Below are 16,578 nucleotides of genomic sequence, written 5' to 3'. Positions count from 1 at the left end.
ATCTGTGTATGAGGACTATTGCAGAAATGACGGTGTGTCCTTCCAAGGCTAGGCTGTGAGGGACATTGTGGCCTCTGTCTTGCCTGCTCCCTCTTAGATCACTTGGTCTAGGGGAAGCCAACCATAATGTTATGAAGACATCAAGTACCCAATGGCTCTGACTCCCAGCCATGTGAGCAAGCCACCTTGAAGTGGCTCCTCCAGGCCTGGTCAAGCCTTTAGATGATGCAGCCCCTGGTGACATCTTGTCTGAAACATTGTGAAAGATCCCGAGCCAGCACCACCCAGATAAGCTGCACCCAAATTCCTAAGTCATCATAAACTATGTTACATAATACATGTTATTAAGCTGCTAACTTGTCATTTGTTACCCAGTAATAGATAGCTAACACATTTGTTATTTTATTTCCTTTACTGTAATTATACAATATAAACTTGACTTGATGTCAGTTGCTTTCAAAAAACCCCATTTAACTGTCCCCCCACTTCCTTCTAGAAATGAAGATAAAGGTGTGTTTTTAGAGGGAAAAAAAGGAAAGCTGGGATTGCCAGTGTTCAGGAGCCTTCTCTCTCAGATACACATCTTCAAGTCATCTCTATGGGTTCCTGGGTTTCTATTTTTATGTATATTGGGGCAAAGGACAATAAGGATGAAGGGCAAAATAAGCCACGGTTGGGGTGGTAGAAACTTTATTTGAAGGGTTTACAGGAAGTTAATGGCCCTGATTTCACTCGCTCTATAAAACATGATCAGGATTCACACATTTAGGGCAGCCAGGTGGCTCAGCAGTTTATTGCCACCTTCAGCCCAGGGTGTGATCCTGGAGACCTGGGATCAAGTCCCTGAACGGAGCCTGCTTCTCCCTCTGCCTGTGTCTCTGCCTCTCTCTCTCTTTCTGTATCTCTCATGAATAAATACATAAAATCTTTTAAAAAATAAATTATATCATGCTTTCCTCTATGCAAAAATAAAAACTCTACAAAACTATGATATGTGTAAGAAGTCTCCAACACTTCTATCTTTCCCTGATGGTTTTTTTGCAATGACAATCATCATATTCATCTTAAAATTATTTAAGTGTGGGCTGCCTGGGTGGCTCAGTCAGTTGAGTGTCCGACTCTTGCTTTTGGCTCAGGTCATGATCTCAGGGGCCTGGGATGGAGCCCTGAGTCAGGCTCTGTGCTCAGTGGGAAGTCTGCTTGGATTCTCTCTCTCCCTCTCCCTCTGCCCCTCCCCCTACTCATGTGTGCTCACTCTCTCTCTTGCAAATAAATTAAATGTTTAAAATAAAAAATAAACTCATTTTAGTGCCTCTGCTTTGTCTCTTTACTCACAGTTGGTCTTCCTACTGTTTAACAATGATAAAAGACTCTTTACAAACATAAAGATTCATTTTCTATTGTGAACATTTTTCATCATAGCACCTCCTGTGCCCTGGTTATTATGAAATCAATCATTTTACTTTCTAGCTACCAACTTTTCCTGAGGGGTTCTTGTTAGCTGAGTTCCCTTTGATAACTGCTTATTCTGTTAATGTTCTTTTGAAGCCTGTTACAACATTCTTTCTTCTTCTTCTTCTTCTTCTTCTTCTTCTTCTTCTTCTTCTTCTTCTTCTCTTCTTTTTTACCAGAAATTCTGCAGTTTCTGATTGATTAAAATCAGGGTGGTAGGGCAAGGGGGGAGCTCATTTCAGACCTGCAGCCCTCATGCTGCCAGGCTGTCTTGTCCGTGTCCCATTCTCCCCTTACATGATGCAAAGGGCCAAGCTATTTATAGTCCTATAAGAGGGATTCAGCAGGTGACAAATAATAATTTCTGAAGTCAGGAAAGGTGCTTCACCTCATCCTTTTTTGAAGATAAGATCCAGGTATCTCACAGACTCTGAACATCTTGCATATTTAAAAGCAATTTTAGGGAGTCCTGAGTGACTCAGTGGTTGAGCATCTGCGTTTGGCTCAGGTTGTGATCCCGGGGTCCTAGGATGGAGTCCCGCATTGGGTTCCCTGCAGAGAGCCTGCTTCCCCCTCTATGTCTCTGCCTCTCTCTATGTATCTCTCATGAATAAATAAATATTTAAAAAATAAATAAACACACTTTCATGCATCTAAGAATTGATTGGAGCCATACTCATGAAAATCACAGTAATCTCAGTTTGAGTCCCCATGTGTCAGATTGAGCACACACTCAAGGCATGAACAAAACAGGACACACACACACACACACATACACACAAAAAAACACCTTTTATTTTTTTTTTTAAGATTTTATTTATTTATTCATCAGAGACACAGGCAGAGGGAGAAACAGGCTCCACGCCAGGAGCCCGACGTAGGATTCGATCCTGCATCTCCAGGATCGCACTCTGGGCTGAAGGCGGCGCTAAACCTCTGAGCCACCAGGGCTGCCCACCTTTTATTTATTTTTATTTATTATCTTTTAAAGATTTTATTTATTTATTCATGAGAGACAGAGAGAGAGAGAGAGAGAGAGGCAGAGACACAGGCTGAGGGAGAAGCAGGCTCCACGCGGGGAGCCTGACGTGGGAGTCGATTCCTGGTCTCCAGGATCACACCCCTGGCCAAAGGCGGCGCCAAACCGCTGGGCCACCGGGGCTGCCCTTTTTTTTTTTTTTAATTATGGATCTGGAAATTCTGAAACTGAGCTAAAACTAAACTATAATTTAATAGTAAATAGTAAATTAAATAGAAAACTCAGTTCTATGGAAGACTCCTAACTCTGAAACGAACTAGGGGTGGTGGAAGGGGAGGAGGGTGGGGGTGGGGGTGGGGGTGACTGGCACTGAGGTGGACACTTGACGGGATGAGCACTGGGTGTTATTCTGTATGTCGGCAAATTGAACACCAATAAAAAATAAATTTATTATTAAAAAAAAAGAAAGAAAACTCAGTTCTTCGGCCACACCAGCATATTTCAAAATGCTCAGTAGCCCCATCTACGGCCTTCGAAAATATTGAAGCTCCCACAGAAAAGCAACAAAACTTCCCTGAATCCGCTTACGTCTGTTTTACGATTTGATCCTGTTTTCAAGTGTGAATTGCACAATTTGGGGAGTAGGTGGGAGATCCATCCTATTTTCAGCGTCTGGAGTCCTCTGAGGAATTTAATCTGACCTTCGGCAGCAAGGCCCCTAGCAGCATTCACACCGTCGCGCTGCCCTCCACGCACCCCGTCAATAAACCATCGATTGTCCCGGAGGGTCCCGGGTGAGCACCTGCAAGCCCAGAGACCCCGCATCAAATAGGAGCCGCGGCCCGTTTCCTAGCAACAGCGACGCGACCCCGCCCCCTGGCCTCGGCGTCGCTCTCCTACCGTGGGGCCGCGAGGGGGCGGGGCCAGGAGTCTCTTGCCCAATAGGAGGGGAGCGGAGGCGGAGTCCCGGCCGCGTCCGCGTCGCCAGGGAAACGGCGGCGTCCGCGGGAGTCGGCGCGCGATGCCGGGCGCGGAGGAGCGGGCGGCGCGGGCTGCCGAGAGCGGCGACCCCGAGCGCGGCGCCGCCGACCCGCGCCTGCGACTCCTGGGGGCCTACGTGGCCCGGAGCCTGCGGCCGGCCGCCGGAGTCTGGGAGCGCTGCGCGGGCACGTCCGAGGCGGAGCGGCTGCTGCACGCCTTCCTGGGCCGCGAGGCTGCGGGGGGCCCGCGGCCGCCGCTGCTGCTGGTGGTGCGGCCCGGGCCCGGGGGCCTGGCGGTGCGGCCCGGGCTGGACACGGGGCCCGAGGCCGGCCCGCCTCGCGCCAAGGGGCTCTTCTTCCTGCGCACCGGGCCCGAGCCGCCGGGGCCCCGCAGCCTCCGCGGCGCCGTGCTGTGCGGGGACCTGCCCGCCGCCCCCCTGCAGCACCTGGCCGCGATGTTCTCCGAGGTGAGGGTGGGCGGGTGACCCCGCGTCCCGGAGCGGGCGGGAGCTGGGGGGGGCGGGGTAGGGAGGGGTGTGTGGCCGAGGGGGCGGGGCCGGGGGCGGGGCCGGAGGGGATGGGGCTGCGGGGCCGGAGGGCGGGGCACGGCCGGAGGGGATGCGGAGGAAGCCCGGGCACCCCTGAGAAGTGCGAGGGAGCTGGAGCAAGGGGCGGAGGGGCTCAGGCTTGTGTCAGTCCTGGTCTGGGCACAAGCCAAAGTCAGGGGGAGGCCAGACTGAAGTTGCCTGCTGGATCCTGACCACCTTTTAAGGCGCAGTATCTCTTAACCCCCTCTGTGGGCCGGGACTAGGGAAGACGGGTCGTGGCGAACAACAGGGCATCTCAGTGGGGTGAGTAAGGCAGCGGAGGTGAAAGGCCATCGACACACAGTGCCTACCCACAGAGGGGACTCAAAGGCGAAGGGGGTTTGGTTTTGATTTCATCTCATTCCTAAACCTCACATCCATGAACCCAGTTGTCAGCCCTGTGCCAAGATGAGAAGTTGGGGCATCCGGCCGGAAATGCCCAACAGGCGTTTGGAGCCGTCCACCCGGAGCTCAGGGAGGAAGCTCTCCGGAGACGTGGGTTATACATCCTTCTAGAACACCGCAGCCAGAGCTTGGAGAGTACAGGAGGTTTCAGAGACGGTGCTCTGCAGAGGCAAGATTCTTGGGACATTTAGAACTTTCTGGACTGGGAGTAAACTTCCCTGTAAATTGAGTGTGTGTGTTTCTGGAGGCTTGATGCACTGGATCCTGCAGCTTGTAAAACGAATACTAGTGGGGTACCAGTTATATGATATTTTGTGTGATAGAGGCTCTCAGGAATACCAAACAAAGAGAAGATGAGATCCCACCCATGCAGTTAATCCTCTTTTTATAAATATTTAAAACTCCTGTGACTGGGGTGGAGCTAGAATTCACATGAACTTGGCTGCAGTACTGGAGCTAGGTCCTTAGGCTCTCTGCTGGGCCAGATATGCTTTATCAGAAAGCTCTGGAGAGGGAGAATTTCAGGGAAGGGGCATGCATGACAGTCACCCCTTGGAGGGGCCCCGAGAAGCCAGGTTTCTCAGGAGACAGGGATGTATTTCAATCTTTTTAACAACCGGAATGGCTTTACTGCCGTGCATCGTCTGAACACCATCACTGCAGAGGTCCAAGCTTGGATCAAATCCCGCGCATGAATGATGATGATAGAAGGAAGTGCCATTGTATTCAGAGGAGAGACATGTGTGTGGTTGGAGAGCCAGTGTTGAACCGGCTCCTGAACAAGAGGAAGGATCAGGGGACATAGACATCAAGGTAACTTTCAAGGCACTGGGAGCAGATTGCACAAAGGTTTGGATGTGGAACTACACTTAGTACGTGTCGGGGACAGCGGGCCCATCTCAGAGTTGTGTCCCACCAAGGAAATGTATCCAGCAAGCCAAAGTAATTTTGAAATAGTTCAAACTCTCAAGTGCTCCAGAATTTTCATGGGTGTATCAAAAGAGACTGGAAACAAATTAAATGTTTATCTATCGAGGACTGGGTGAATGAATTAGGGTCTATCTATAGTTAAAAGGAATGGTTGCTATGGAACGAGTTCTTAAGTTAATTTGTATTTATTGTGGCAAATAAAAACCCACAGGAGATAAAATTCACTCTCCCAATAATTTCCAAGTGTACAGTACAATATCTCCAACCACACACACTGTTGGCCAGCAAGTCCCCAGGAACTCCCACCATCCTGCATGACTTAGTCTATACCCACCAAACAATTCCCTCACTCTGCCTTTCCTGAGGCCCCAGCACCCACGATTCCACTTTCTGTTCCTATGAACTTGATAGCTCTGCATACCTCATATAAATGGAATCATGCAATATGTGTCTTATTGTAACTGCCTTATTTCATTTAGCATGATGTCCTCGAGGTTCAAGCACGATTGTAGCATGTGACAGAATTATTTTCCTTCTTAAGGCTGAGTACTATTCCACTGTACATATACACCGCCCTTTCTTTATCCATTCATCCATGGATGGATGTGTAGGTTGCTTTCACCTCTTGGCTGTTGTAAATAGTACTGCCATTTAAGATAATTTTTTTTTTAAGGTGCAGAACTATAGTCTAGTATGCTACCATTTCTGCTAAAAAGAGAAGAGAGGGAGGATGGAAAGAAGGAAGGAGCATTCATTAACAGAGTAATCCACAGGCCTGAGAAACTAGGAAGCTGAGGTACACGGTACACTTATATTTTTTTTTAAGATTTATTTATTTATTTTAGAGAGAATTTCAAACAGACTCCCTCTGAGCATGGAGCCCAATGCAGGACTCAATCCCAGGACCCTGGGATTATGTTCTGAGCCGAAACCAAGAGTCAGATGCTCAACTGACTGAACCATCCAGGGACCCCAAAAATTATTTTTGGAATAGCTTCAGGCCTTAGCATTTCTCAAAGCCTGTAGCAGCATCTCCCATCTACTTCCTTACACATCCAGAAGCTGATCCTGTACTGTTTCAGCTCCCTGTTCACCTCCCATCCCCTAAGCCCCTCCTACCCTCCCCTTCCTGCCCACTCTCCCCTCTCTGTGGACCAGCCTGGCCCCTGGCTGCATGCTCCCCTCTTCCTCCCACACCCCGCAGAGTGACACTCAAGCCAGAGGAGCCCACATGGCTGAGAAAAGTCCTCTGCTGTTGGGGGTGGTGGTGGTTGATGTCAGCGAGAGGAAGAAAGCTATAAATTTCAGCATCATTTTGTTACCCTAGTACAGGGTCTTAAAAAAAAAATGCATCCAAGAAATGTTTCTCGGAATTGACAGAACTTAATAAGTAGTTCCCTGCTGCCTGTCTTCGTCCTCCCAGCCACACCACTCACTGCTGCCAGGTTACTTTCTTTGAGCTCTGAGACTTGGATGCTATTTTGAAATTCTGTGTATTTAGAGAGGGAGCATGGGACGTGGGATCTGATGGGCCTGGGTTTGAATCCTGGTTCTGTAAAATGCATGTGTCACGTGACCTCTGGGGTCAGGGTCTCACTATCTCGCAGGAGTGTCATGAAATTTAGAAATAATATATTAGGACACCTGCAATAGTGTACTAGGTTGTAGGCATGCCCTAAGGGACAGGAATTATTGTCACTTGACTTCCTATTTGAAAGCGTCCTCACTTCTCTGACCCATCCTCATCATCTTGCCCATCCCTGCTCTCCCTGGAGGAGAGCTATATTTCCCCCTAGCCCTTCCATCTCTGAGCCTGGACCTGGGACAGGTGTCCTTGCTCCCCCTTACTGCTTCTAGATTCATGTTGAAAAACCTCAGTTTGGATCATATGTCACCAGACAAAGCCACCCTGTCCCCTCATTGCTGTGTCATACACTGATGACACTGCCCCCGGCTCATAGTGACTCTTTCCAACATCTCTCCTGCCTTAACACATGGCGACTTCAAGAGACGCATGAATGATCCTTCCAATAAGCAGGCCTCTGGGATCCTCGAACCTTCCTCCCCTGGCTATCTTGTCCCCCTCCCTCCCTTCCCCAACCCTTCCTGTGGCCATTCCCAGACCTTATATTACTAACCCCCTCCCTTGTGATCCAATTTCACCCACCTCTTTCTCTGACCACTACTCTCATCTTTCAGCTCACTCCCCACAACGACCCACTACTGCAGTCCCTGCTGGGGTCTCCATCCATCCATCCTGCCACCTTCCCGCTGTCTGACTCAGTACCCATGCGCTTTCCCCCACCCAGCTTGGGTGCATCATCATCGTTCCCTTGCCTAAGCTTCTGACTCACTGGCCTCTGCTTGTTTTGTCATATTCATTTGGCAAAACCATACTTCTGATGAAAGCCAACCCTCTGTCTGTTCCATCCCGCATCCGTGAAGTCAGTGGGGCTGAGAAAAACCAACATACTCCACTTAAAATTCATGACCCTGAACCTGTAATAGGCCTTTTATGCTTCCCAGCTGACACCTCAAATTTCCAATTATTTTCTTGCTTTTCTAGATCACTTTTACACACTTTCTTTTCTTCCCCCTCAAATGTCCAAAATTTCTATCTGCCTCACTCTGACATTTTTGCTTCTTACTTGGATTTTAAAAATGGAAATAATAGAAGAAAACTTCCATAAATGCTTCCCTGCATCCCATCTGCCAAATATCCATACTCATCCTGCTCTGCCATCCCATCCATTGCTACAGGTGGACTGTCTGCTGTCATCTGATGGCAACCTCAAGACTTAAAGCTGCCACTTTGGCTCTGAATCCCGTCTGTTCTGACCTTCTTAAAGAGATCATACCAACAATTCTTTCCTCACTCCTATATTCTTTTTTTTTCCTTTTCTACTAGGTAAATCCCAATCCTCCCACCAGCCATCATCCCATTTCTGTGATCCCCTCTACAGCAAAATGTCTAGAACATGTGTCTGTTCCTGCTGTGCCCCCTTCCTTTCCTGTTTTAGCTGACAGTCACTCCCACATTGCATGGAAGAGAAAGTAAAGACCTTGTCAGCATTGCCAGTGACTTCCACTTGACTAAATGGCATGACCCTTTACTAGTCCTCTTCCTGTTTGACCTGTGAACAGTATTCAGCAGGGCTCGTGATGACCCACTCCTCCTGGAAGTCCCTTTCTTCACTTGGTTTTCAGGACTCCAGTCTTCTGGGTTTCCTCCTTTCCATTGATGGTACTCCCTCTTCCTCCCAACTCCCTCACCTTGGAGAGCTCTTGGGCTCAGTCCTTGGACACCCTTCCTTCTCTGTGTGACCTCAGTTCCTTGGGAGCGCTCATTCACCTGCAGAGTTTCACAGACCATCTGTATCTGACATCTACGGCATTTGTCATCTCCAGCCTTTGCTTCTCTGAAATCCCAACTACCTACTCAATGTCTCCATTTAGAAGTCTAACAGATGCATCAAATCCTAATGTGTCAAAAACACATTCCTGGTCTCCCTTCAAGAATGTACTCTACCCTGTTCTTCCCCACATGAGTTCATGGCAGCTCCATTCTTCCTCAAGCCCCAAACCTGGGAGTCATCCTGATGCCTCTTTTTGTTCTCACAACCCCACAGCTGATCCATTAAGAAATCGATTGGAGGGATGCCTAGGTGGCTCAGCGGTTAAGCGCCTGCCTTCAGCCCAGGGTGTGATCCCAGAGTCCAGGATCGAGTCCCACATCAGGCTCCCTGCATGGAGCCTGCTTCTCCCTCAGCCTGTGTCTCTGCCTCTCTCTCTGTGTCTCTCATGAATAAATAAATAAAATCTTAAAAAAAAAGAAAGAATCCGATTGGCTGAGCCTTCAAAATGTATGTAGAACCAAACCCTCTCTTACTATATCCTCCATTCTCCTAGGTGCCAAGCCATTGTCCTTGTATTATAGCATGGACTTGCCAACCCATCCCCCTTTTCACTTTTGCCCCCCTACAGTCTATTCTTAGCACATCAGCTGGAGCACTTCTACTAAAAAATGTGTCCGACCATTTCTCTCCCTTTGCTCAGAACCGCAAAGTGATTTCCATTCATCTGCGAGTAAAAAATCAAAATCCCATAGACAGGGCTGCATGTGGTCTTGTCCCCTTTACTGACCTCTACTCTTTTTGCTCACCCAGTTCCAGTTTCACAAACCTCCCTGGTACTCCCTGATCACACTAGGCAGGGCTCCCACCTCACAGCCTTTGCACTGGCTGTTCCTTCTATCTACAATATACTTCCCCCAAGGATCTGCATAGCACTCTCCCTATCCTCCCATCTTTGTTTAAATGTTGTCACTTGATTTATCATTATAATCGGTCCAGCCCACACTCTTGGTCCTCCTCACCTGCTTTATTTATTTCTTTTTTTAAATATTTTCGAAACATTTTACTTATTTGTTTTCATGAGAAACACGGAGAGAGGCAGAAACATTGGCAGAGGGAGAAGCAGGCTCCCTGTGGGGGGAGCCTGATGCGGGACTCAATTCCAGGACTCCGGAATCACAACCTGAGCCAAAGGCAGACGTTCAACCACTGAGCCACCCAGGCATCCCTTTTTACTTTATTTTTGCAGAATGTTTTGTTTATTGACTCTCCCCTAAAATATAAACTTTGTGAGATCAGGAATCCTTATCTGTTTTCTTCACTGATATACCTTCACAGCACCTAGAGCACTACCAACACACGGTAGATGCTCAACAAATACTCATTGAATAAATGAATGAGTACCTTTTTGTCTCAGAAATAGTTCGTATTCATTATTTTTCTACCACTCAAAGCCCTCAAAAATCCATTCTGAGCCCACTTACCACTTTTTCTGCCTATATGCCAGAACCTCCAGAGGATGGTGGCTATAAAAAGACCAGATAAGGGGCGCCTGGGTGGTTCAGTTGGTTAAGTGTCTGACTCTTGGTTTCAGTTTAGGTCATGATCTCAGGGTCATGAGGGCAAGCCCAGGGTCAGGCTCCGCACTCAGCACAGAGTCTGCTTGAGAGTCTCTCTCCCTCTCCCTTTGCTCCTTCCACTCATGTCCTTTCTCTCTCTCTCTCTCTCAAATAAATAATTTTTTTTAAAGGCCAGATAAGAAATGGCTCCTGCATTTGAGATCCTAGGAATATTCTTCATTCTTTCTCTCCTGTTAGGTCTTCTGCCTTGGGTCCGAGAGCATCTTTTCTTATCACGAATGAGTAGAGCTCAATTTGTAACATTTCATTTGTTGGTACTCTCTGCCCACCTGTTCTTGTAAATTCACAGTTCAGCGATTGTTTCCAGAATCACCAAGCAAGAATCAACCTCTTAGATTTCCCCTGATGGGTCCAGGTGCTCTGTTTTGTAGCCACATGGACTTCTTGGTCATATATAGGACCCAACCAGTCAAATGAGTCTTTATTTTCATTATTTACTCAATTATTACATTTCCTGGTTTTTTTTCCTGCTATTCTTTCCATTAACTGTGAGATTTGACAGGCAGCATTTCCTAGTAAGTTACATTAACTACAACTTTTTAAATGGCAAGTGATCAAAACCTCCATTTAAAGTAGCTCAGGAGATTCAAGAGCAGCTTGATTCAAGAGCTCGAATGATGTCATAGGACTTGGTCTTTCTCCATCTAGGAACTGCCCCTTCCCTGTGTTGACCCTATTCCAAGGTCCCTATGGTAGCAAGATGGCCACAATTGTTCCAGACTAGGAGAAGAGAGAAAGTCCTCTTCACCAAAAAGTTCAGATGACAGACTTTGGCCTGGCTTTCACTGGCTCAGATTTGTTCATGTCCCCCATCTGGATCTAGAAATGAGTACTTCCCCAACCCACCAAAAAAACAAAAACAAAACGCAGAAGAACCATACCAGATGACCAAAATCAACTAGTGTTTGCCCTATAGGTAGGATGCCCTGTCATACCACCTGGTGACAAATGGGCATCCTTACTTACATTTGTCCTATACTTTGCCTCCAGCCCCTGTGATGGTTTCAATCCCTTTTATTCACCCTGAAAATGAGGGAGGGGCTCCCTCCCAAGAGTTCTGGAAGTAGCTGAGCACACCACGCTGGACACAGGAGGCTGACAGCAGTTTATAAGTCACACATAGCCACAGCACAGAGGAGGGTGCTGTGTCACTCGGGGGGTGCGCTTGGGAATGCAGTTAACCATCAGAAGCTTTGGGAGATGAGCTTGGTGGGATCCAGAGGGTGGGAGTGCACTGGCTCCTGTGGGAAGATGGGATCAGCTTGTGTGAGGCAATCCGCTGGCTGGCAGGGACCCTGTCATTTTACCAGATATCAAGGCACTACATCCTGTTGGTTCTTAATAGTAGGCCCCACAGGGGATCCCTGGGTGGCTCAGCGGTTTGGCACCTGCCTTCGACCCAGGGAGTGATCCTGGAGTTCTGGGATCAAGTCCCATGTCAGGATCCCTTAGTGGAGCCTGCTTCTCCCTCTGCCCATGTCTCTGCCTCCCTCTCTCTCTGTGTCTCTCATGAATAAATAATAAAATAAAATATATATTTTTTTAAATAGTAGGCCCCACAGCACGGGGGCCTGCAAAACGGTTTCTGGGCCTTTCTTTCTTTTCTTCTTTTTAAGATTTTTTCTTTTTAATTCATTCATGAGAGACACAGAGAGAGAGGCAGAGACACAGGCAGAGGGAGAAACAGGCTCCCTGCAGGGAGCCCGATGTGGGACTCGATCTCAGGACCCCAGGGATCATGCCCCAAGCCAAAGGCAGATGCTCAACCACTGAGCCACCCAGGCATCCCCATCTGGGCCTATCTCAATAGTCTTTCATTAAGGTGTCAGAGGAAGGATGCCCACCCTTGTTGCCCATGCACCTCTGTCTCAGGTGGTTATCCCCATTCTGGCCAATGAGAAGAATCACCTGGACTGGCCCCACGTGCTCCGTCAGGATGTCCAGCGGCACGCCCACAGCCTCCAGTGTGACCTCCTGGTTATCCTCGAGCAAGTGAAGGGGAAAACTTTGCTTCCTCTCCCACTGGATGCAGCAAAACTGGAGTTTGAGGCTTCTCCCAGTGGGAACACGTAAGTAGCGCCAGCCCGGCCATCTGGGGCTCTGAGACAGGGGAGATGCTGGTTTATCTCCATGTTTCCTTTATGACTTTTCTGTTCCCATCTCCACACCTCGAATTGTTCCACATACAAGCCCACTGTCTGCTCTGTCTGCCAACATCCCCAGACTGTGTTTTTTGCAGATTACCACACTTGCCCTGGTCCCCCTGCCCAAAGTGTCTGAAGGCTATCATGGCAACGTGGCCTTTTTTTCTGCACAGAATTATTTCAGGCCCGAGAGCAGCCACACTGATTTCACTATTTTGCTTATCAGGACAGTGTCTCATCCTTGGCAAAGACCCATGTCCAGCCTGGGAGACGGTTGTGCCTCTTCCCAGCATTTACGCAGCACATAATGTCACAGAACTAACTCTGAGATTACACACCCTGCTCCCCCAGCAGCTGGAGATTTCCATCAGGTCTTGGAGATTTTTTTTTCCCAAATAGAAACAAATCTGGCTTTGTCGAGACTTGAAGTCCATGTCTCCTGCGCCTGGGTAGGCATTAAAACCCCAGCCTCTTCTCCTTTTAGGGGAGGACATAGCTTTATTTCTGTCCCATAGAGATTTGTTTTTCCTTTTCTTTGAAACCAGCCTGTATTATCTAAATTTTATATATATATATATATAATTATAAATTAATCTTCTATCCAGCACATCTGTGCGTCTGTGGCAATAGGTCACCTTCCTGCATGAGCACAGTCGGCCCTATTGCCAGTATTTTGCAAATGTATTACTGTCATCACTTATATTTTCAGGGGCTGTGATTGGATCTTGAGGAAAAAGTAACGCATGGGATGCCAGTGTATTTTATAATGAGTTTTCGCTATTGGAAGTAATTTGCTACATATATAATTTGAAGCAATTTCCCAGTTAACTAGAAAACGTAACACGGTTTAATAAAAATATTCAATTTTTGAAATAAATAAATTCAAATTACCCTTTTCCTGTTTCTTTTATATTTTAACATAATAACATTCAGCATGTGTGTGTATATAATCATTACTGGGTTGGTCTCGCTTTGTTCAAATTTGATAATTTCCCAGAAGGCTGGATCGTTATTTCAGGGCCGTATCTTCTCCTCTCAATACCTTCCATAATCGCTTCTGCTGTATCATCACTCAGCAAATATGAATTTAATTAAATTAAGTGAAGGTGGGTATCTGGCATGAAAATGCGGGTGATAGATTCTCTTTCTGGGTCACTTGTGTCTTGGGTTCTTGGCATGAACAGCTGTCCATGAAGGCTTTGTGGAAAGACCACCAAAATGCGTTCTGGATGTTTAATCCCTTCTGAAACACCTCGAGGTTTCTTCACTTAGTGATTTTTGAAAAGCTCTATGAGGGGGAATGCTGACTCCCCCAGCCTTCTGGAAAAGTGAGGATATAATGAAATCACCCATGGGCTGCAGACAGCTGATTCTGTTCCTCGTGGAGGATGGAGCCTACCTCCTCTTGCGGCAAAAACTAAGGGATGCAAAGAAAAAGGCAGAACTAAGACCCAGTGAGGGAATTGGCAGAGAGGTCAATGTGGCTCAGGTCAATGTGGCTCAGTGTGGAGACCAGCTTTCTCCTAGGACGAGTTGATCTACTAAGGATCGCGCTGCTTTATCAAGTAGGAAGCTGGCTGACACTGGTGACACTCAAGCAAGGGGTGGATGGTCACCCGAATATTTTCTGTCCAGTGTATTCCTTTTTTTTTAAACATTTTAAAAAATATTTTATTTATTCATTCATGAGCGATACAGGCAGAGAGAGAAGCAGGTTCCATGGAGGGAGCCAGATGTGGGACCCGATCCTGGGTCCCCAGGATCACACCCTGGGCTGAAGGTGGCGCCAAACCGCTGAGCCACCCAGGCTGCCCTATTCCTTTTTTTTTTTTTTTAAGATTTTATTTATTTATTCATAAGAGACACACAGAGAGAGGCAGAGACATAGGCAGAGGGAGAAGCAGGCTCCCTGCAGGAGCCCGATGTGGGACTCCATCCCAGGACCCCAGGATCATACCCTGAGCTGAAGACATGCTCAACCACAGAGCCACCCAAGTGCTGCAGTCCAGTGTATTCCTGCACTGACAGAAAGGCCCAGTTGGATTAGACTCCAAGATATTGGTGAATCCTCAAACCTTGAAATAATCATGTATACACGTCTGACGAGAGAGGATCCAAATTCTTTTTTTTATTGACCCTCACATCAGAGGCTGTCAACCAATAAAAGCTGAGAATACCCAGACTAGGTCAGATTTCCCACCGATTTTTTAAAGCCTTGGACTTTTGTTTGGGGGACACCTGGAGTTATTTCCAGTATCCTAGGAGATTCATTGTGTCTTTCACAGCTTGGATTGCACAGATAAGTCCATCATCTATGCCCTTGAGTCGGCCGTGATTCAGTGGAGCCGCCAAGTCCAAGTGGTGCTCAAGAGAGAGTCAGGCCAGGCACTCCTGCAAGGGGAGAGCCCCACCCCTAAGGTGGAGTTGGAGTTCTGGAAGAGCAGGTAGGCGCATGCTCAGATCCGGGGGCGTAGCTGTCTTACAGAGGATCAATGGCCTGAGGTGGGGGTTAAGGGGCAGCCCCTGATCTGGTCCCACCCCCAGGTGCTCCTTGTCCCCCCTGGAGTGGGTAGGCAGCATTGACTGTTTAGGTCAATATGGGTTTCCTGTGCCCTGGAGGATGCACACTTACCCTGGGTTTCAATAGACTTCCCTCCTTTCTTGAGCTATTTCCTCAAAGGCTCCTTCAACCCGATGTAAACTTTAAAAAAAATTTTTTTTTAAGATTTTATTTATTCATGAGACAGAGAGAGACAGAGAGGGGGGGGGGGAACAGACACAGGCAGAGGGAGAAGCAGGCTCCATGCAGGGAGCCTGACGTGGGACTGGATCCTGGTCTCCAAGCTCACACCCTGGGCTGAAGGTGGTGCTAAACCACTGAGCCACCTGGGCTGCCCAACCCAATGTAAAATTAATGAACTCCCTTTCATGGTTTGCTTCTGCTCATCTGCTCCCTCCTCCTTGGACAGTCAAAGCTGTGTGCACACGCTTTTTGTCAGGATCCAGAGGAAGAGAGGGGCCTTGGCAGTGGGCTGCCAGCAGAATGGCCTTTCCTGAATCCCTGGCAATCACTAGCAGGGCTGGAAAGCCCATCCTTCCCAATGTCCCAGATTCACAGGATTCCAGAAAGGCCTAACCATTGATTCTGGTCTTCCCCTCCCTTGCTTCCACTCTTCTATTTATCATCGTGCTGCACATTGAATGGAGAGAGTCCGTGTCATAGGACCATGCCCAGATGCCCCATCCTCTGGTCCCATCTCTGACCATTCTTCTGACCTGCTACGAGTCCATCTCCGGCAGCTGTGTTCTGACACCTCTCTCACCCCACCCTGCACCTTACTGCAAGAGCTAATGACTTCCAGCTGCCACCCTCCTGAACCACCAGATGGTCAGAGCAGGGTTCCCCACTGCTACCTCCTGGAGCTGCCTCTTTGAACCTGCTCAAACCTTCCCAATTCAGGTTTTGCCCTCACTGTTCTGGGAACAGATGCCCTCCTCCATGGCTCTGGAGCCAGCTTCTGTGGAAGCAGCTGGAAGCAGGGCTCTCTCTGAGTGTCTCTGTCATCACGGCATGCCCCGGGTTCCCAGAGGTCCATCTGGACTCACCCTTCTCCATGATGTTGTAGGTCTGAGGATCTGGAATACATTTATAATCAACTGAGAATGATAGAAGTGAGGGGCATGGCCAGGCTCCTGGACAAGCTTCAGAGCAGCTACTTTGCAGCTTTCCAAGCCATGTTCAGAGACATCCAAGCAGGTGAGAACCAGCAAGTATGTTCATAAATACATCGGAGTCGAATTTCTCATGGAGTGCTGCATTATCTGCTCTCTCTGATTTCCACAGCTCACGGTTCTTCAAACGGGCCAACCTGACACCATATAGCTTGGTGGCAGGAACGCCAAGTCCGGAAACAGGAAAGCAGCTACCTTGGACTCAGTTTGCATTGCCAGTGCTTTGTGACCTTGGCAAAGTCATCTAACCTCTCTGGGCATTAGCGTGTAACCATGGCTGTGGTGCTCACACTTCCCACGCAGGTGTCCCTGGACTGCTGTGGGATGAGATAGTGGAAGCACCTTATTGACTGTAGTGTGCTGTCCCCATGCACGC

The 16,578-nt window shown here is 48.1% G+C and overlaps 1 protein-coding gene across 1 annotated transcript in view; it reads left to right on the top strand.

Annotated features, from left to right (window-relative positions):
* Nucleotides 1-3,452: 3,452 nt before the first annotated feature.
* The window catches only part of DNAH9 (dynein axonemal heavy chain 9), a 325,287-nt gene continuing 312,161 nt past the window's right edge, over nucleotides 3,453-16,578 (top strand). Inside the window, exons 1-4 of the mRNA XM_055307050.1 lie at nucleotides 3,453-3,878; nucleotides 12,199-12,395; nucleotides 14,756-14,914; nucleotides 16,097-16,227. Coding sequence (XP_055163025.1) covers nucleotides 3,453-3,878; nucleotides 12,199-12,395; nucleotides 14,756-14,914; nucleotides 16,097-16,227 — 913 coding nt within the window. The remainder of the gene's footprint in view (nucleotides 3,879-12,198; nucleotides 12,396-14,755; nucleotides 14,915-16,096; nucleotides 16,228-16,578) is intronic.

The sequence above is a fragment of the Nyctereutes procyonoides genome, unplaced genomic scaffold (genome assembly GCF_905146905.1).
Source record: "Nyctereutes procyonoides isolate TBG_1078 unplaced genomic scaffold, NYPRO_anot_genome, whole genome shotgun sequence".
NCBI lineage: Eukaryota > Metazoa > Chordata > Mammalia > Carnivora > Canidae > Nyctereutes > Nyctereutes procyonoides.
The sequence above is the reverse complement of the archived record's forward strand: the minus strand, read 5'-3'. Positions and strand labels throughout refer to the sequence as shown.